General features: G+C 39.2%; 4 protein-coding genes across 6 annotated transcripts in view; 1 reads left to right on the top strand and 3 right to left on the bottom strand.

Moving 5' to 3' along the window:
• Nucleotides 1–10,544: 10,544 nt before the first annotated feature.
• On the bottom strand, nt 10,545–15,183 carry MKKS (MKKS centrosomal shuttling protein). Its single transcript, XM_009927108.2, has 4 exons — nt 14,193–15,183; nt 13,497–13,672; nt 12,693–12,803; nt 10,545–12,193 (listed from the first exon to the last, which is right to left on the bottom strand). The coding sequence occupies exons 1-4, from the start codon at nt 15,181–15,183 to the stop codon at nt 11,753–11,755; spliced, it is 1,719 nt and encodes a 572-aa protein (XP_009925410.2). The 3' UTR covers nt 10,545–11,752.
• LOC138686125 (uncharacterized) lies at nt 15,181–15,584 on the bottom strand. Its single transcript, XM_069787574.1, has one exon. The coding sequence runs from the start codon at nt 15,582–15,584 to the stop codon at nt 15,432–15,434; it is 153 nt and encodes a 50-aa protein (XP_069643675.1). The 3' UTR covers nt 15,181–15,431.
• LOC104323442 (uncharacterized) lies at nt 15,181–18,170 on the bottom strand. 2 transcript variants are annotated; one of them, XM_069787572.1, is made up of 3 exons: nt 18,037–18,170; nt 16,598–16,823; nt 15,181–15,634 (listed from the first exon to the last, which is right to left on the bottom strand). In XM_069787572.1, the coding sequence occupies exon 2, from the start codon at nt 16,808–16,810 to the stop codon at nt 16,619–16,621; it is 192 nt and encodes a 63-aa protein (XP_069643673.1). In that variant the 5' UTR covers nt 16,811–16,823; nt 18,037–18,170; the 3' UTR covers nt 15,181–15,634; nt 16,598–16,618. The 2 variants fall into 2 exon arrangements, with proteins under 2 accessions (XP_069643673.1, XP_069643674.1); XM_069787573.1 differs by lacking the exon at nt 18,037–18,170 and adding an exon at nt 17,547–17,874.
• Nucleotides 18,171–18,365: 195 nt separating this feature from the next.
• SLX4IP (SLX4 interacting protein) overlaps nt 18,366–20,453 on the top strand; it is an 81,423-nt gene continuing 79,335 nt past the window's right edge. For both annotated transcript variants that reach the window (XM_069787569.1, XM_069787570.1), the window contains exons 1-2: nt 18,366–18,486; nt 19,740–19,921. The gene's annotated coding sequence lies outside the window, so the exon portion shown is untranslated. The remainder of the gene's footprint in view (nt 18,487–19,739; nt 19,922–20,453) is intronic.

Here is a 20,453-nt window from a genome sequence, read left to right as displayed (position 1 = left end):
TTTTACTCTATTTGTTATCACAACAGGAAACAAGTCCAAAGCTAAGTCCCCAATGTATGTTAAAAGATCTGTTAAATTCACTTTGTGGTCTCTTACTACTAGCACTTACTTTATGAATAATTCAAGGATGCTCCTGCCGCAGAGGACGGTACTCCATCATGGGTGGTTTGTCCAGCCCACACTGTACTTTGCAGTTGTATTTTTTAATCTGTGTTTTGCATGCCTGTAACAACTTAGTGCATTGGTTTACTCAGAGCAATGTGACCACTTGGACATGAGGAACCTAAACCATTTTAAATACTTGCTATTACAGAATAGCTAACCAGTCTGGAGTACATTTACTATTAAGTAAGTTCCCTAGGCAACTTCACCCGTAAATCTTTTGTATTCTTAAATCTTTTTATTATGACTGTTACCATCTGATTCCGTGAGCTATAGAAGAGATGGCATTCAGTATGGGTGGGCAGAAGAACACGGACACCTAGAGAATTCAAGAATAGGAATGCCCATCTTTCAGATTTCTTTCCCTGCTCTCTCACAATAAATCTGTTTTGATCTTAAGCTCAGCCCTCCTGCTCTGTCCCCAAAGCAGATAAAAGTGACCTCCATGATCTCATGATTCTTATGAGCAAAGCAGAGCCTAAAAATCTCTCCCTAAAGCATGACCCAGGGCCTCAGAGACAATCCATATAAACACTTTTGTATCTCACCCTGCCATTTCGGTGTTTTCACCATGAATTTTAGGTACTGGTGTTAGTCAGAACTAGCCCAAGCAAGGCTCATCCCTAGACATACTCCTTTGCAGATCTGAAATAGCAATTGAGCATCTGCTTGCGTTGTCCCCTTATTTTCTTTTGAGCCAGATTTTTAAACAGTTGCTCCAAATACAGACATACCTAAAGAAACACGCATTTAGGCATAACTGAGAAATAGTCCTAACAGTGCCTGTTAAACCGGACAATCTAGATGCAGCCTCACCCAGAAAGTCCTTAAGCTGCGGATTGCTAGAAGCTAAAAGAACAGTCCAGGAGAATTCTTGCTGTTCTTCCCTCAGCACTTAAATGCCACTGTAGAGAATAAGGATAACTGTATCTCATCTGAGACTGTGCTTACATTGTCTCATCATCAGTCATCTTTTTTGAGGACAGGGACCATCTTTTTGGCCTGTACCTTGTTTTGTGCCTTCTGTACTCAAACAGTGTCAAGGAACAGACCAAATTCTCAACATGGTGGTAGGGAAATGACACTTTTCCACGCTCCTAGGACAATGAGGAGACAAAAGTCTCCTTGACATTCTTGAGTTCTAGCCCAAATTTTGAATATTTCCCTTTTAAAAAACTGGAATAAAATAAGATTTAGTTTTTCTTACCATACAAGTCACTGTAATCCTCCCATTAAAAAGGGAGGAAAAAAAAAAAAGCTTAACACATCAGACAAAATAAAAATAAAAGCGCTAGCTTTTGAAAAGGCAAAAATCTGAACTGCAGCTCTTGCAAGCTAAGCTGAGTGCACAGCACTACAACAACATCCTCCTGGTGTACTGTTTAAGGCCAAAAGAAACCAGTGTTTGTACGAGCTCTGGGAACGCAGCAGTTCCTGCACCTACCGTCTGGCTGAAGGTAAGAATCTCTTTGGAAGACACTTCTCACACAAAATCTCCAGGTTCTCCAAGGTCTACACACAAAGCACAGCCTGCCATACTCCAATGGTTACCAGAACCACACAGACCTACGACTGTCTTCAGATTCATCACACTAAGAACCTTCTGTTGAGGTAATTTTCTTCAACTCAATTTATTATCATCCTGTCCCTGAGGATTCTGCCAGGAAGAGGCTGAAGCACAGCGCTTCTGCATCTGGATGTCTCCTTATGGCAAAAAGTTAATATTTAAGTGACTTGCCCACAACAAAGATAAGCATCACGTTCAGCTGGACTTCTACTGATAGCCAGATCCCCAGGTAGGACCAATCCTTTCTTCCTAACTGTGACAGCTGCAGAGAGTATGTCTGTGTAGGAATTTCGACCAATTCTTGATTAAACATTACTGAATGCAAGTGACGAGCATATTGGACATAGTTTACCCACCTTTACCAAATAAAGTTCAAGCTTATATACACGATGCACTAATTTTTTTTTCAGATATTCTTTTCACTAAAAGCACAGTAAAGACCATAGTGTACTTGCTACACAAACTATTCTATGTTTTTATTACCTGGAAATATCAATCTAATTCTCTGTTCAGGGAGCCTTTCTACACAATTATGACAAAATGAGCATTTTCTCCACCCCCCCCATGAAAATAATCTTTTGGCCCGTGGCTCCTAATCTACTTGCTCCTCTGCATTTCTTGGCTGTTTTTAAAATTGTATTTATTACAGCTATGGAATTGATTTTATGCCTTACAATTACTGCTGGGTTTGCCACTCACTACGCCTAGTCATCATTTAGGCTGGCAAATATTCTCTATCTGGAGCTATAAATATAAATACAGATAAGTAAGACAGACTCGTAATTCCAGCAACAGCAAGCCAGCGATGGATTGAAGGCAAAACTCATAGTAAGCCAGGCAGCCTTGCCACAAGGCCTTGCAGCAGAAAAAAGAAATATATGATTTCCAAAGCAGATTTGCACGTTTATTTTGAATCCTTTAATATCACCTGCCTGGCACCTTGCAACAACTGCTATGTATGACCAAAGCGTCGCGGCAAATAAACTCCTATTTCCCAATAATACAGGTAGTCCTTCTAAGGCTGGTAGGCATATTCAAGAGAGGTTAATATTAACCTGTTAAAAAGGTAACTATCTGCAACACCTTTCACTATGCAATGCTTCAGGCAAAATGTCTGTCAGCAAAATGCAAAATCACCTCTGTTTTATCTCAGAGGTATAACTATTACTAGCAAATCTAGATGAAATGTTAAGCCTCGTTTTTTTTGTTCAGTTCACATGGACACCTCTCTTGAAGACCAGGCATTTCATAGTCAACAATTACGTCCCCAAAATTTTCAGACACTGCTCATAGGCACTTTAAGGAACTGTCAAGAACCACTCAAGGAATTCCCCCCCTCCCCAATCTTGTCTAATGCCCAAAAGTAATTCTTACAATTAAGCTCAGGTCTTTTCAATCACTTAATGGAGTTGTGGATTTAAAAGAGGAAACAAAAAAGGGAAAAGACAACCAAGTTCTTCTGTTCCCATCCCTCTCAAAATATCACAAGATTCAAAAACATCAGGGTTTAAAGGTGGAAGGGAAAAATCAGTTATTTAAAATACCAAGACCTAGTAACAAAATTCAGATTGTTCACATACTGGAACAGAGGTTGTATGTGCTTGCAAAGCTTTTAAAACAGCAGAACTTTTAATATTACTAAAATCCATGTCTCAGGAGAGAAACTAATAACTGAGGATTGAACTTACAGGCAAACAAAAAATTTGCACTTTTGTGCAGTGCCAAAGACATCTACAACTCCTAAGCTTCTGTCTTCTGTAACAACACAGGCTCATTAAGTCTAATTTTCTTAAAACAGAATGATGTGGGCTATACTGTTATTTTAATTTAAAAAAAAAAAATAAATCAAAACCACCACAGTTCTTTTCCTATAAAGTGCATTTTGATATTGTAAAACTTTTTTTCTTTTCTTCCCCCAATGCAGGAACAACTCCATCTTCCTTCCCCTACAGGCACTAGATTTAGACAGATGTAGTCCTAGGTGACTTTATGCCCATAAGAGTGTTAAGCAACTAAAAGTAACCTATAAGAAACAAATAGCTTGCCTTCTCCTCTTGTGTCTTTAGAGCCAATAGCAAGGTAAGCTTTAGATCCCTACCAGTGTGCAAAACCAACCAAAACCACCCACACACTGAAAACCACATTCTCAAGATTACACCGAGTACTCACAGCATCTACTACGGAGTTTGTGGATGCTTATGATTCTCTTTGTGATGCAGGAACCTAATTTTGCCACCTCGCCATGAGATTTTTGGCCTATATTTTTCAGCATGCACTGCATATAAAGTCATACAAGATGTGCATACTTAAATCAGCACTACTATAAGAACCTTAAGACTTTCATTCTGGGCTCCTATACATACAAATTTATAATAAATTTAGCAATTATGACCAAGCTATGAACACTGAAGTGAACTGCTCAAACTATTTGCTGCAGTTTGCTTAAAGTATTAACTTTATCCTGAACTTAAGAATTGTAATGCAATCTTAAAGCAATTGCTTAGAACAATTCAGCCATGCAACTGTATATTTTTCTCAGTTAATAAATAATCCCACTGTCTTAAACATAAGCCATGCATTAGAGAAAGGTATGTGTTGCTACTCATTGCCCACATCTCTTCATAAATTGGTTCCACCCCATGCCAACATTAACAGATCCAATGGAGACAGTCAAGAAACAGTGTTTCTCTAGTACTTAAAACAGCAATCCATGGTTAACCTCAGAAATTCTGTAGTGTATTGTATCTATTCCTTTACACACACTATATTAAACATAAGCAATAATGTCACGCACGAGTTATTCTTGTACAGGAGCAAATTCTTCTCTGGCCCACATAGAGGAAGACTGGAGTGACATCTGCTGTTTCACATGCAGTTTTAGGAACAATATTTTTCATTTAGCAACCATTTTGATTAAGCAGATGCAATGGATCATCTTAACACCTAAAACAAGGATGCATATGCACTGACACTCATCTCATAATGCTGCTATTCTGTTGAACACTGATATGAAGAAGTCCTTGAAGAGATTTTACATTCACAAAGACATCAAGCGCATATAGCTTTTCTTAGTTGACACTATAATATTTCAGTAGCCAAAGGAGGATTTTACAGAGCAATTTTCATTCTTAAAAATCTAAACTTATTTCTTTGATGCTTTGCTTTGGTGATGAATACTTTATTTGGAACGGCCTGCACCATACCAATAAAAAAAAAAAAGACAACTGGATTATTCAATGCAGGGTTCAAGTATTGCAGCTTCTTAGCACTTGGTATTACATTCTTCTAATTCCTCTAATTACCAACACATATAAAAAAGTTTATTTCAAAGGTAAGAGACAGCAGGGACATCTTCAACTGTCTTAGCTACTGCCTGATTAATCATGTTTCAGCTGAGAGCAACTTTCAATTAGAAATGTTCCCGGCTGGGGAACATTAACACATTTGAGTGGCCAGACCAAAAACTTCAGTGCCTGTGAATAATACTGAAAAAGCATGATTTACAGACAAATTAATGTTTATAAGTAAAGCATCATGACGGGACAGTTCAAGGCCTGATTCAGTGAAGATATCTGGGACAAACACAGAGCACGGAAGTCATTGCAACACTGATCACAGAATTACATGACACTTCAGAAATACAGGCACAATTTCAGGAGATGCTTTCTAGGGTCGTGATTTTAAATACCCAAAACGAACTCAGGTACAAATTAAAAAAAAATTTTAAAAAAAATCTAATTTTCCTTTTCTCAACTCCATTTGCTAACCCCAACAAAGAAAAACAGGAGGCCACTGTTAAGGCATGTAAAACCAAGTGAAGAATTTGTCCTACCTTTGTTAGTTACAGAAGAAATATTTACTTGCTTCCTTAAAAATGAAGCAATAGAAAGCAAAAACAACAAAAAAGGCTGGCATAAACACACAGCCATGCAACACACACTCCTCTTTAGTAGGGACTGTGCTGGTGCAAAGTAAATATAGAAAAACTCACTTTTTGGAGTCACCTTATGGATTGGAACAGGCCACAAGTTGATCCTCTGTCTGTATCACATGCTCATATCCTCAGACCACGCTTAAGGAGGCTTTTATGGGTGCGGGTAGGTGGTCTTCCCATCTGAACTCCAGCCAGGGAGCCCCACACGAAGTGGCTCTTGGGCCATTCCCCTTCTCAAAGATACTGGGAAGTCATCTCAGCCTTCCAGAAAGCACTCATTTCAGGAAGCTTCTCAGTCCTTAAGCACACCTCTGAACCCTTGCTTCTCCACAGGTAGGTCCTAGTGACCTGCCTCTTCGGGGAGGATGGCACCCTGTCACACCTGCCCTAAATAACAGCCATCAGCAACCACACCTTTACACCATCCACATCCAACAGAAATTGGGTTTTTCTTTGCTCCTGCCTGTTTTTTGAGGTCAACCCTTTTGGCTGGTTGATCTCCAGGGGTGGCACGTGTCCCTCCTGAAGCACTCACCACACAAGCAAAATCTCTTTGTCCCAGCACCTTCTCCAGGATTAGGCTTTGCTAACATCTCTAGTGCTCTTCCTTGGCTCTTCTCCCTCTCCAAGCTTCTTTAAAATCAGCAATTTTTCCACATCCTTCGACAGAGAGTGCTCACAAAATGACCTCCTGTGAGGTATTTCAGAGGTGTCAGCAGGAGGGGCTGTGCAGCCTCTGTGGAGAGAGGCTGGTTCCGGCAGCTGCACCACAGGGCACAGCCCAGCCCCTCAGCCATGCCAGCAGCACCTCTGCATAAACAGATTTAAGAAAGGGCAAGCCACCACTTGGCAGTGAGGAATGAGGGGGAGAAGTGTGAGAAACTCAGGGGGAGCAGGTTTATCTCAACCCAGGAGGTTTTTCATCCTGTTTTCTCCCTCTGTTCTGTTGAGGTGGGGACAGAGCGAGCAGCTGGGTAGGTGCCTGGCAGCTGGCCATGGACAACCCACAGAGATTTGCCTGCAAAAGCACAGTCGTAATCCAATCAAACATACCAGAAACCCTAAGACAAGCCCTGCTAGAGCTTAGGGTCTGCTAGCACAAGAACAAGGAGTAATAAATGAGGATGTAATAGCTTTCCATCTGCCTCTTAAAGTCACAAAGTCTTTCAAGAACTGGAACTACCACAGTCCCTACAATTCCCTGAAAATCAGTCATCACCATCCATCAGCAGAGGATCCTGCATGGCCCCCCCCCCAAGTGAGTCTTTCCAAGTCACTGCTACAGACTAGGGAACTCATTTTTAAATCAGCCTCCCATTTTTTTTTACCCAATACTCAGCAGGTGTAACAGATCAGACTAACAATATCATAAGCCTTAAAGGAAAAGATACAAAGGATAGCTTTTAAAGATTATAAAGAGAGGTGATTCAGCTTCTCGACTTGTAAAAAGACTTAACAATTTATACAGGTATTGATAAGGAATAGCTGTTGATGTTGTGGTATGCTGCCACACAAATGCTTAGCAGACAACATGTAGTAGTGTTACAATAATAAGCAGGTAGCATTTAATGTGTACGTGAAGAGAGCTGATGTTGTCAGGACAGAAAATAACAAAAGACACCAGTAATCAGTTTGCAGAAGCCAGACAGTATATAGCTAGGGCCTTCAAGGCACATGATGAAAGCTTGAATTAAAAGGTTTTCACGTGCAAGCAGATTTGAAAGTTCAGGTCTGTAGTAAGGTATGAAAATAAAATTTTGCAGGAGATATGTCTACAAGACATTTATATATGCTTAATGTAAATCTAGGTCAAGAATAAAGGAAGTCAGCACAGTTAAAGATACAAAGTGCCAAGCCCAATCCTGGAACCTATTCTGCAATTAATTTTATTGGTGTCTGGACTAATGACATGGTGGCTCTATCTACATATGCTGTGACTACATTTCTGCTTCCAGCATAAAGAATAAATCTGTATATACTTTTGAGCTTATAATGTGCATGACTAATTTATACAGTGCAATGTATATAGACAAATAGTAAAAGTATTTCTTAACTGAGAATTTAAGATCACAGTGTTACTGGCCAAAAAGTTATTTACTAGTACTGTGCAACTTGTCTCTGCTGAGAAGCAGGTAGAAATAACGTGTATTTACATTACTGGATGAAAGCTACTAAAATTCTTGAAATAAACATTGTAATGTGACTAGCAACTGACTTCTCAAAGAGCCTGTCTGCACAGATTACGAGCATGCTGGAGGCAGTCTCTGCAATAAGAACAGACTGTTTCTGCATCTGCAGAGCAGTAGTAAATGCAAATCTTGTTAAGTTCTTCCTATGACATTGACTGGCTCATGGATATTGATTTTTCTGAGATTGAAGAGTGTAGTGCTTACATGACTCAGTTCACATGGCACTGCTGAAAATGTGACAAATACTACATTTTACTACTCAGTACAGCAAAATAAGGGCACAAGTAAAATTCAAAAGTTCAGGTTTTGGGTAAGGTGAATTGTTTTGTACATGCTCTACTGTGCTTACAATATTCCAGGCAGTGTTTTTCTTAGAAGCTTTGACAACAATAAATACTCTCTTCCCTTACTGGGACAGATGTAACACTATAACAGCTGATTAGCCTAAAAATGGCCCAAACACTTATGGAAAAAAAAAAACCCAACCAAAAACCAACCCCCAAAAACCCACCAGTGTTACGCTACCAATATAGTAAGGTTAGGTTTCCCAAACTCCTAAATCTGTTTCTACCCTGTCTTCAAGGATTAGCATCATATGAACACCTGGTCTGAAATACATGCAGAGCACAGACTCTGAAGACATACATGACACAGTAAGGATTGCTGAGGTGTCTGACAACGCTTGTCTTGAAGTTCAAACATTTCTGCACAGGGCTTTAAAGTCACATTTCTCTGGGTGCGTGTACTGAAGATGTAAGGCAATAAAATTAGGTTCCTGTTAGCAACAGTAATATCCTGTTGCCGAAATTTCAGAGAAAAAGAAAATGCATCCAGGTTCAATATACAGGGAGAATAGGGAAGTTTTACCTTGCAGGCTAGTTTAGGGAGTCTACATAAATCCTAGCCGAAGTTCCCTCAATGAAGTGACTACAATATTTTAGCAAGGATTTGAGTTTGCTTTGAATTAGCTATTTCTTTGATCCTGTGCAGCAAGTAGTTTTTCACTTTACATACGGATCTTACTTAGAACTCTTCACCCACAGATTTCCATGCCTTAAGACAACTTATCTTTGTTCCCATTTTATAGATAGGAAAATAGACAGAAAAATACTTCAGATATGGCTCAGAGTAACTCAACAAATTCACAGATCAGTAGCAGAATCAGTGAAAAGCAAGCATTCTGCAGTCTTTGTCAATGCCAAAACAGTAATGTTTAATGGTATGTCTACTTGAAATAGGACGCAGTAATAGAGATACTGAAGATCCCTAAATTAATCAGCGTTTTCAGGTCTTCTTCACTTTAAGTTTTAAATACCAAATGGGAACTGAAATACCGAACGAAAACTGAAATACTGAACTGAGGAGCAACTATATTAAAATACCATCTTACTTAAATATGCTGACTGAGTGATTATAATATCAGCACTTCTTTTCACTCCTGCTAGGCCTGGAGCACTAACACAGCTGAAAAGGCTGGATATGAATGGTCTTACTTCTTGTGCATTACCAATAGAATTATTAAAATTGAAATTAATAGCCTCTGAGCAATCTGTGGAAGTCAACAGACATGACTGAGGTCATGATCAGAAAACACCTGTCTCTTAATAATACTTATGTAATACTAATTTTTCCCACTGAACAAACTTTAAATTCCAAGGGGACCAGGAATAAAAACATAGTGGCTTCTCAGAGGACTTAAATGGGGATATTTCATTTTGCCAATTTCAAGACATGGGGGAAAACCTACCATTTTTGCACCTAAGTTTTATGAGGAAACATGGGAGCTCAGCAAAGTTATTTTTAAGCTGCTCTTGGATTGAAAGTCAAAATTCTATTTACATGCATTTTAAATGGTATCCAAAGTTATATTCCTCCTATGTTACCCATTAACAACAGGGTAACACTAACCACTAAAGGTTCAGGCAGACTGTAGCACAACTGAGAACTGAACCTGAACTGCCCATAAGCAGCAGCACCAGCTGCTTATTTATACTTTTCAGTCACACTGGGAGACAAAAATTCATTGTTATTAAAACTATCTATATATGAAACAATCTTTGGTTCAGGTATAAATGAATTTTTACCTACTCACCAAAAATCAAATTTTTTTTTCCACAATTTTCTAATGTGCAATTTTCTTAAAACTTGGGGGGGAGGGGGGGGAATATGATCAGAACTAATAACCATTTTATAGCAGCTGTGAACCAACCTTCAGATACCAAGACAAAAGAACACTAGCAACTACTTCTACTTATATTGTTTTAATTTTCACTTCACAGCTGTAGTCACTAAACTCAACATTTTTGCACTGCATAACAAGCTGCTATTATAGGAAGTAAAATACTCTAATTCAACACTCTTAGAGACTCATAATTAGATGAAGTATTACCAAGATTCTTCTGTGCCTTAAGATATACACCATCATTTGGATTCATTATTGCTGACGTTTTCATATGGTTTATGGTACATGGGAGGATCAAGATATGAAAGCAGCCTTTTTAGTAACCAACTTTGAACAGCCTCCATCTCAACCCTTGTAACATTCTTCCACAAATTCCCAAAGGATGCCTTAAAGCACTGAAGCAATCATTTCAGGTCATAAAAAGATAAAGAACTTTAACTTTTCATTTTTTTTTCCAGCGAGAAAATGATTATTTATGCTCTTAAAATAAAAAGGACTTTGTACAAAAGGTCTGGAAAGATCTGGTTTTAATTACATATTTCAAAACTGAGTTATACAAAACAATTCTACTGCTTATAGTCAGTAAGTATATTAAAAACTTAAGAGACCACGAAACAAATAAGCAGACTAGTCTATAACCAACTCGGATGTTTTCTGGAAAAGCATGTCATGAGCAATTTGTCCCTTGTGACTGAAAACAGAGAGGGAAAAGAAAATGAGTTTAAGCAAGAAACTGTAACACCCCTTTTGATCTTGCATGCAAGCTGAAAATGAGAAAAAGTTTTGATCATTCAGTCCACAATTTTATTTAAAGATCAAAACAAGCCTGAGCAGCTTAAAGCCTTACTTCATTAAAAGAAGCTATGCACAGTCAAAGAGTTAATTGAATGGTGAGACATTCTTTCTTGCAGCTTTGCTTAAATGATAGAAACATCATTATTTATAAACTCTCCTGTATTCCACAGAAGACAATGAAGGTCCACTTTACGAAAGTTTTTTTCCACGCACATTCTTTTCAAATTTTCTTTTACCTACCTGCTACCTTGAGATCTCCAGACTAAGTATTAATACCTTGCTAAATAAATTACATATATGAATTAAAATCTTCCAGCCATTTAGAAACAGCAACTGCTTATAGTATATGGTGACAAGAGCTTCAGAACAAAATTTTGAAAACAAGTGGCTTATGATATTTGCTATGGAAAGCCTTCTTTTTTATCTACAAAATTAAAAATACCAGTGATAAAGTTCTGCTGCAATATGAAAGCCTGTTTGAATGTGTAAAGCTTTTGCTGAGACTACATAAATTCTAATCCATAACATATGTTTTCTCAGCAAATGAACCCATTTTTCCCATTCCTTTGAAGATGCCACAGAGCTAACAAACATCCAAAACTTTGCTTAATCCAAAGGGAATATCAAAGTGTCATTCATTCTTTTGAATACACTAATTTGAATACTCCTAAGTCATATGTTATTATGATTCATCATATATTCAGCTAATCATTTAACAGTTCCTAGCAAAATGTTAAACATTTGAAAATGCTTGAGGGCACAGTAGATTAACAATCAGAAGAGTACTTAATGGCCAACTGTTTGATTTTAAATTTCTGTCTGTTGTCCATATTCTAACCATTTAAAGTATCTTAACATGTTATATGTAACTCTGCTTTCAATTAAGTATCTTGCTGTGCAACACAATTCACATAAGATCAGAACTAATTTTGATCTTCAATTACATATGAGAGATCCAAAATAAGATTGGCTGTCTCCAGAGCTACTTGTAGGCCGTTACACTTTGCAGCAAAACAGTCCAATGTGAGAAAGTCAGCAAACTTTACTGACGGCTCTTTAGGGCAGCCCTGTGCAATAGGACAGCCAAACTGGCCTTGCAAAAGCCTCCAGTTGAGGTTCTCAGTGTTACCATTAATCCCACAGCCACATTTTGAAACTACATCTGACCAATTAGACACAGAGGAAAATCCTGATGGAACAAACCAACAGTGTCCATAAAACATGTCCGTAAGAATTTCTCCATCATCGCGATTCAGAGAGCAAGCTACAGACTCCAGGGAACGGCAAAAACCATCAGCAACCAATTGGTATTGTGTCTGAGAACAAACTATTTCTTTAAAACTGCTGGTGGACAGACTATAACTCTAAAACAAAACAAAACAAAACCAGGAAAACAGAAAATTAGAACAGCATTACAGAAATAATTCTAATCAAACATATATTGTACTGTTGTGTTTTTGTTTTTTCCCCAAACAGATGGTTCAGTCCTAATTAAAAAAAATTGTTCATGTGATTATTCCACAACAGGAAAGATTTCTAGGCAAGTCAAAGCTGAGTTCTGCATGACTATCTTTCAATATAAAAATTCTACACATTTTTATTTTAAGACGTAAAAAACAAGCACTTACTCTAATACATACCTAAAGAAATATTAACAAGTACAAATACAGTATTAACAAGTCTGAAAGATGTAATTAGCACTGACTGCTTCAAACAACCCCCTTTGTTTTATACTAGTAGTCAGACAACAAAAATGCAACCTTAATCTAGAAAAGACAAGTGTTTTAACTTTAGGAGTGATTCTACATAAATTCTTGTTTCCTAAGTATATTAAGCAGCTTTAAAAAACCTTGTCTTACATACCTTGTGTCTTATGTATGAAGCCAGGTGAGTTTCTGTACAGCCACCTCCTAATAATGCCAAAGGTTCCTTGATTGTTAACTGTAACACATGTTCTGCAGTTTCACAGATGCGCTGAAAACCATATGGATTTGTCGTTTAGACATACCATGATTAATAGGACTTGCCCCATTGAAAAAACTACTGGAATAAAATTTTCAGTAGTTTCTGGTACAGACTTCAAAAACTTGAATTACGTGTGGATATAAAGCTGCTGAGTGACTTCCAAAACCATGTTCACTTAATGAGAGATTGTCTTTATTTGTCCACACTCAGTATGGAAAAGCAGAAATAAAAAGCAGCTGTATTTTATTCCTTCTTTTTGCAAAACAGGGTTATATATAAAAAGTCAATCAGTATCAATGACATTTCTAGGGCAATTATTCAACGCAAAACTATGCTTGACTACCATTGCAAGTATTGCTGCTGGCCTTTTGCTGGGCAATTTTTATTTTATGCTCTCATAGACCAAGTAATGAGAATAAAAAAGTTTATCCAGCACTGGCCCCAAGAACAGGTGAAAAATGTTTCTGCCTTTAAGCAAGTATTAAAATAGAGGCATTAAATCAACATGACCACTTCAAGGAATTTGAAATTCTGGAAACAAGGGCATTTCTGAATTGTTTTCTTGAAATTGTACATCTACACTCTAACTAAACTTCATTTATGTACTGAAAAATGACTTTCCTAAACTCATCATTTCTCACAACTTTATTTTTCTATTAGAAACATAATTTTTCAAAAAAGATTTCAAGGAAACTTGCCTACCTTCAATTCATCCCATGCTGTTTCATTTCTGTTACAGAGTATCAAGCTGCAGACAACTGTGTCATTAGGAATTAGATGCACAAAATGTTTTGAAGCAAAACTCTCAATGCACACATCTTTCAAACTGCCATAACAACCAGGAGTCAATGAATGTATGGAAGCTATAGGCTTTGAACCTGTCCAATTAAGAAAAGCAGAGAACATACATATTGCTGCCATCAGAACAGCTATCTGTTGTGTTTCATAATGCATGCACTTTTTTCCTCTTGGCTTTTTAAATTATATTTATTCAATACCTAACATTTCAATCTACTCAGGAAATCACAAACAGAAACCAACAAGTTTTTGAAGTACAAGACTTAGTGATAGTTTAAGATTAAAAAAAAGTAATTGTTTTATTCTTATTAGACAAGAATTTAAAAAGAATCTACATTTGCAGTTATTATAATCAGATATTCCTCATGCATCAGTTAGTAATCACATGCAATATGCCATCATTAGAGCCTGCAAAAGACCAGTTTCACCTTAAAAAAATGGTTTTCAGACTAGAAAAGAACAACTCTTGCTCAGCTGCTAAGGTAGGATACAGACAGAAATAAGAGAATCCTTACTCTGCAATGACAGCAACCTAGATAGGTTTTCATTATGATATGAACATTAAGGGCAACTGTTTAGTACAGAAAACTTTCTTGTTACCTGTCATCCGACTCATGGGTTCCATCAGAGATAGCCCGACTCTGTCCACAGTGATGACATGGTTCTCTTTCAGATACTGTTTTAAGGATGGATGGATAACTTTCTGGCACACTACAAGGCCAACCTCATCATTGATCAGCTGCTTTCCTACATTAAGCAACTGATTCAGCTCTGACATTTCAAGAGAAATTCCATGATGGACTGTTATAGTTCCTTCTTCAGGGTTGAAGAGGTCTCCTGACATGGACACAGAGAAAAGTGCTATCTTGATCATGTTTGAACAAGTTCTTTTGATGGTAAGTGGTTCTGCCAATTGAATTTCTGCTGTTTCTATCAGTAGTCCAGGAAGAACTGTAGAATCCACAACTCTTCTACCTTTCACAGGTACTATTACACACTTCCCTAAAACAGCGTTAGTCTCAACACAACATGGAATAGTAAACATAAAAGCCTTTAAAATCAGCATGGTGAGATGATCAACTTCTGGATTATTAAGCATGCAAGCAGGTTTGCTTGTTAATACGCTACGCACCAAACAAAGAAGTGTCTCAACACTGCTAAAATCCACAGATACTCGGCAACCACAGGCCTCAGATTTGAGGTAGTCCATACATAAACTCAAAAGATGCTTGCTTATTTTAATGACAGTGCAAGATGCAACATTTAGGCTTTTAAAATTTTCAATCAAACTACAGCAAAGAATGGCAGTAAATAAGCCACAGTCACTGAAGCGGGATATATGGTTCTGTACAGAGGCCATCAAAACCCTTAATACAGGATGGCTCACAGAAAGATGACCGAGTATAGCTGAAGATTGTGAAGTTGTACAAACATAGCCTCCAACACCATTGTGGAGATGTTTGAGCCTACCAGCAGGACCATAGCAAGATTTTAATATTCCACTTAGCAGAGACAGTGACTGACTCAGCGTATCTCTCGTTAAAGGTTCACTAATAAATAATGGAGGCTTTTTAGCTTCAAGACGAGACATTTTCAAAGTAAGATTTTAATTCTTGCTAACAAAACAGATTTTATTTTTACTTGGATCTATAATTCATAACACTTTTAAAATTTAAAGCAGTACATTTTAATTCTTTGCAGCTAAGGATTATGATTTTAAATGTGAAACAGTATATACAGTACAGTAACAACATTCCTATGACTGCTCATGATCTACCTCTTACAATGAGGCTTAAATCCTATCATGAAATTGATACATAATGACAGCAGTAAGCTATTTCATTCATGACTATCTCCTTTTTTAGCTTCTGAATGTGATTGAACAGATTTTTTTGCAACAAAGTTTACAAGCATGCTTCCAAAATGGACACCTATAAGTGACAGTCCTGCCACAAGCAGAAAGTTCTTTCTACTCCAGCTAGCTTTCTTCATCTCTTCTTCTGGCAACACTCACAGACGGAAAGCTTCAAAGCTAGTTATACCTACAATAACAACCAGAAAGGTATTAGGATAATCTTCTAACAATATTGCATAATTTGAACTGCTATTTTATTTTTCACCAAAAAACTCACGTAAGGACAAATACCAATCTATAATGCTATTTAATTGAGAAAACCTATTAATATTATATATAACACAAGCATATAGGTCAAATTATACATGTTTGTCAATAACTTCAATTCTGACCACCAGTTTATATACTGTTTTACCTGTAGGTCTGTAAGTAACAGGCCACTATAAACTGTACTTAATTGTATGAATGTGTCAAAACTGTAGCAATGTTAAGCTGTTTTTACTCACGAACAAAAGAACTGAACTACAGCATTGCTTCCCAGGCAACCACTTCAGAAACAAAAGCTTTTAATATTCAAACAACTTTAAGAAATCCCTGCCTCTGAAAGAAAGGTTTCTTACTTCAAGATGCCCCAGATACACAATTTTTTTCAGTTCTTAAACACTTCAAGACTTAAAGGTATATTTAATTACATTTCTATGTAAGTGTACAGTATTTAGACTTCTCTCATACTTCAGTTTCTTTTCTATTGTAATCACCATCCCTACTAACAACACAGAATATGTTACTATATGAAGTCACAATTATTTCTGAGCAGTTCTGAACCTGAAAGGACACTTCTGCAGACCCAGACAAGAGAGTTTGACTATTGCCTTCAAGTTATTGGAGTTTTTTTTTTTTAAATATCTTTAAGACCTAAAATACCATCACTTAATTGATGCTATCACATAGGATTTAGCAGTAGTTTTTTTGAGATGTATGATGCATTTTTTGGCTCCATGTAACTACCAGATTAACTCAGTTGCAAAAAGAGAATAAAACTCTGGAAGACTAAAGTTAGAGCAGCAAGACTGCATCTGTTAGAAAATTCTCATTTAATTGACTCATCTCCTGCCTCAAAGATACAGATACAACTAATTAGGCAACTTACCCACAATACATAGCACTAATGCTATTTTTCTTTATTTTTGTGATCACTTTGCATCACGTATGCCACAATCCCAGGTTCTGGAACAAAGTCCTCTGTCTTCACTTGGAAAATAGGACTGGACTTGATGTAAAACCACCCCCAGTGCACCAGCCCAAGGCTAGTTCCCATAACAATCATAACTTTGTAGTCCTTCCAGATGGTTTTAAGTCCCATTGCAAACTGGCATCTACGTAGGTAAAGAGAATTTATTATTTTAAATATATTCTAGAAATCCTGGTTTTACTCTACAATAATAGCACAGAGCAGATAAATCTGAACGTTAATATCTTTAATTACAGTGCAGCAGATAATTAAAACACAAAATGACAAAAGGAAGTCTTACTTTATGAACTTAAAAAGAAAAAAAGGCTATAAAAATAACCTCAATTCAGACATCTTGAAATGTTAATTGCTACATTTGCATCGAGCTTTGGCATGCTAAACCTTAGAGCTTTGTTAGCTTGTTATGTTTATCTAATTACAAATGTTACTGCTTCAGATGGTAAATATTTGAAGTCTAAAACAAAGCAGTTTCAAAATACACCATTTTCTTTTTTCCCCATAGTTAATAAAATTCAATGACTAACCGAGCTTGTAACAGAATATGGAACTTTTACCTCGCAGGCCAAACAAGCCGCAGTGTTTCTTACATCACTTGATGTTGCCCAGAGAAGCAGGTATGCCTGACTATCTTAGCCCTTGATCTTTAGGGGCTACAACAGTATCAGTACAAACACAATAAATTCACTCTTATTTAAAAAGAATGTGTAAAAGTCTACTTTCCACAGGGTTTCAATAATAAGTACCTACTATAGGAAACAAAGGTACATATACTCAGGCTTTATATCAAAGTAACATCTTGGTTTAAACAGCTACAAAGGTACAACTCGGAGAGTAAATGTTCCTGCACCTGCCCAACTTCGTCCACCTGACAGGCATAACGTGTCCTACTAAGTCCCTCTCCATCATGCTGTGGAGAATTCACAGCTTCACACCACCTGGCACGCAAGACAAAGCGGACTCTAAAGTCGCAGAGCCCACCGGTACGCGTGAGGCAGCCGCACTCTGGCTGCGAACGGCTGAGGAGACGCTGAAGCGAGTGGCTGCGGCCCGGCCTAAGCCACCCGTCCTCTGACGGGCGGGCCGGCGGCAGGGACCCCACCGCCCTCAGTCACGCCGCGACGTGTCCCCAGCCGACCTTCCCCTCTATCCCGTGTCCCAGCGACCTTGCAGCGCGGACGCCTGAGGGGAATCGGCGCGGCGGGAGAGACCGGAGTGAGGAAGGAAGGGGGACGGCGCACCTGGAGCTCCTCTGCCCTCTCCTCACGCAGACAAGAAGCGTGACAACAAGGTGACGAAGGTGATGAAGGCGCGCCCCCAGAAGCCCTCCCGGCGCTCACCTGGGCTCTCGCCCCGGGAGGCGAGGACAGGACTCGACCGCCAGCGCCTCAGCGGGACAGGCCCCGGGCCGCGCACCCTCCCCTGCACGTTTTAACCCCCAACGACAAGACACGGCGTCGCGCGGCCCGGAAGTGCGGCGACGCGACGCGACGCGCCTCCCCAGGGCTGAGGCTAGCGCGGGGGCGTTCCGCCTCTCGCCCGCCATTGGCTAAGCCCCCGCCCCCGTCACGTGGCCATGAGGTGCGCTCGCTCTCTCGCGGGGCCCTGGTTGGCTTCAGCCACCCGCGTGCGGCTGCCCCGGCGGCCATTTTGCGTTCGGGCAGCGTCAGGGTAGGGCAGGGTGGCGGCCATTTTGGATAGGGGAGAAGAAGGTCGTGCTCGGTAGCCATCTTGCTTGGGGGCAGAGGAGCCGTTAGAACCGCTGGAGGCCGGCGCGGCGCAGGGAGGAGGTACGGCGCGACTACAGCGGCAGCCTTCTCGCCGCCCGGCTGGGACCCTCAGCCGGGCGGCTCTCGGGGGGAGTGGCCGCGCCTCGGTCTTCAGTCTCGCTTTTCTCTCTAGATAAATGTGTGAAGTGATGTCCTAGTAGAGCGGCGGCGGTGCTAGCCGGCTCCCGCCGCGCATCCCTCAGGCGCCGCCGCGGCTGCTTCCCTCCTGCGCCGCCCCTCGCATCAGCACCCCCTCCCGGCCCGGCGAGGTGCGAGCCGCTAAAGCACCGGCCAGGCTTAAAAATACGTCTGTCTGATTTTTCTTCCTTTCTTAATTCCTGTTGCAGTCACGCCGCGTTACTTCTGCGCGCGCCTTGGCTGAGCCTTCCTGCAGGTGGGCGGTGTCGCCCTGACCAAAAGAAGTTCAAGAAAACTTTGTTGCCTGACCTCTTCTCAATTTTTTCCTTAGTTCTTCTATTCTACGTGTTTTCTGTATTCGCTCTTCTCGCTCCCCCCACTCCTGCAATTGCTGTCGAGAATATCTTGTATCATATTAATGCGTTAATGGATGGGTTTATTTTTAATTTTGTGCATAGTCACAGAGTTTACAACTGTAATCAAAAGACAAGTTTTAAATGCCTAGTCTCCATACAGAAAGGAGTATGATGTTCATTGCATTCAGCTGTTCCACAAAACTTAAAAAAAAAGCCATTCAGTAATGCAAAAAGATAATAGTCAGCACCTGTCTGTAATAAGCACTCTGATGTTCCTCAGAATCTCTCATTCCTCTAGTTCTATATGGTTGTGTGGTGAATGGCTAACATTTTTGAAAGTGAATTGTTGAACTTTAAAGGTGAATTGGCAGTTCACGAATGAAGGAATGTAGATGTCAACGAGCTAAAAATACGCTAACTTGCTGGAAGAATAGTTTCTAAAGGTTAAGTGAACAAATTTGCAACAGTGGGCCTAAAAATCCTGAAATTGCAAAATGCAAAGATTTTGGTATGTCTTTTCAGAACTACAAACACTTTACTAAATATGCGAGTAGCTGAGTATTACACTGCTCATCCCATTGCTTACTGTCAGCTCTCAGAAACTGACTAGTGCTGGGTCTGGGCTGGACAGGGTTTGGCTCCAATACCCAAGGACTGGAAAGTTCAGAAAAATTCTCTTTTATGTTGTGACAGTTAATTTTGAACTACGAAAATAGTTAATATTAACTTATTCTAGAGTTCCTTAATTAGCATTTGTGTGTTTGTTTCTGCCTTTTTCAGGTGCCCACCTCTCCCCCACACATGGTAAAGGCACCCAAAGATGGGCAGTGTGTGAATGGTTTGCAGCCATTGTGTTAGAAGCTACTGTATCTTCAAGTGGGCATGTGCAACAGGAATTTTCAGTTTCTCATTCCTGCTGAGTTCTAAATTCCCTCACCACAGGAAGCTATTTCTTTGCTAAGGTAAGATGCTGTTCATCAGCTGGCAGAAAACACTTCAGCTTGCTGTCAGGGAGGCCATGTTTCCTGGCTTCTCCCGAGTGTCTACCATTCCACTTAACATCAAATTTAAGAAAGAATGATACTCTGCCACATAATTTTTGAAGCGTGTCTCACTCTAGCTACAGGGAACGTATGTGTTTAATTCTAGATCATGTTTCCTTATACAGACTGTCTATCAAAAATCCAGATGTTGGAATACTACAAATATCATATAAATTTTTTTAAAATGTACAAATATATATATAGTTTCTGAGAGGCATTTTTCTGCCTTATTGATTTATCTTCGCCTTTCCTTACGTGCAGTTTCCTTAGAGGTTCACGTTAGTTTGCAGTAGATATGGTATTCAGTCAAAGTCTTCTTACCAGATAGCAGCAATTGTAATAGACCTGTGTTTCTTGTGTTTTTTTTTCAACACAGAAAAAGGCAGAGTGTTTTGGGGCTTGCTGTTTTTTTTTTAATTTGTACAATTCATGGGTTTTTTTCCTCATTTTC

The sequence above is a fragment of the Haliaeetus albicilla genome, chromosome 7 (assembly GCF_947461875.1).
Source record: "Haliaeetus albicilla chromosome 7, bHalAlb1.1, whole genome shotgun sequence".
NCBI lineage: Eukaryota > Metazoa > Chordata > Aves > Accipitriformes > Accipitridae > Haliaeetus > Haliaeetus albicilla.
This window is presented reverse-complemented; position numbering and strand designations above follow the sequence as displayed.

Bases quoted from the DNA above. Each gene is read 5' to 3' on its own strand.
- MKKS (XM_009927108.2), bottom strand. From the start codon at position 15,183: ATGTCTCGTCTTGAAGCTAAAAAGCCTCCATTATTTATTAGTGAACCT. The intron at 13,673-14,192 runs GTAACAAGAAAG...TTAATTGGACAG, and splicing joins ACCCATGAGTCGGATGACAG to GTTCAAAGCCTATAGCTTCC. The intron at 12,194-12,692 runs GTATGTAAGACA...GTTTTGTTTTAG, and splicing joins CTTCATACATAAGACACAAG to AGTTATAGTCTGTCCACCAG.
- LOC138686125 (XM_069787574.1), bottom strand. From the start codon at position 15,584: ATGAAGAAAGCTAGCTGGAGTAGAAAGAACTTTCTGCTTGTGGCAGGA.
- LOC104323442 (XM_069787573.1), bottom strand. From the start codon at position 17,605: ATGATGGAGAGGGACTTAGTAGGACACGTTATGCCTGTCAGGTGGACG. The intron at 16,824-17,546 runs GTGCAGGAACAT...TTACCTACGTAG, and splicing joins AGGTGGACGAAGTTGGGCAG to ATGCCAGTTTGCAATGGGAC.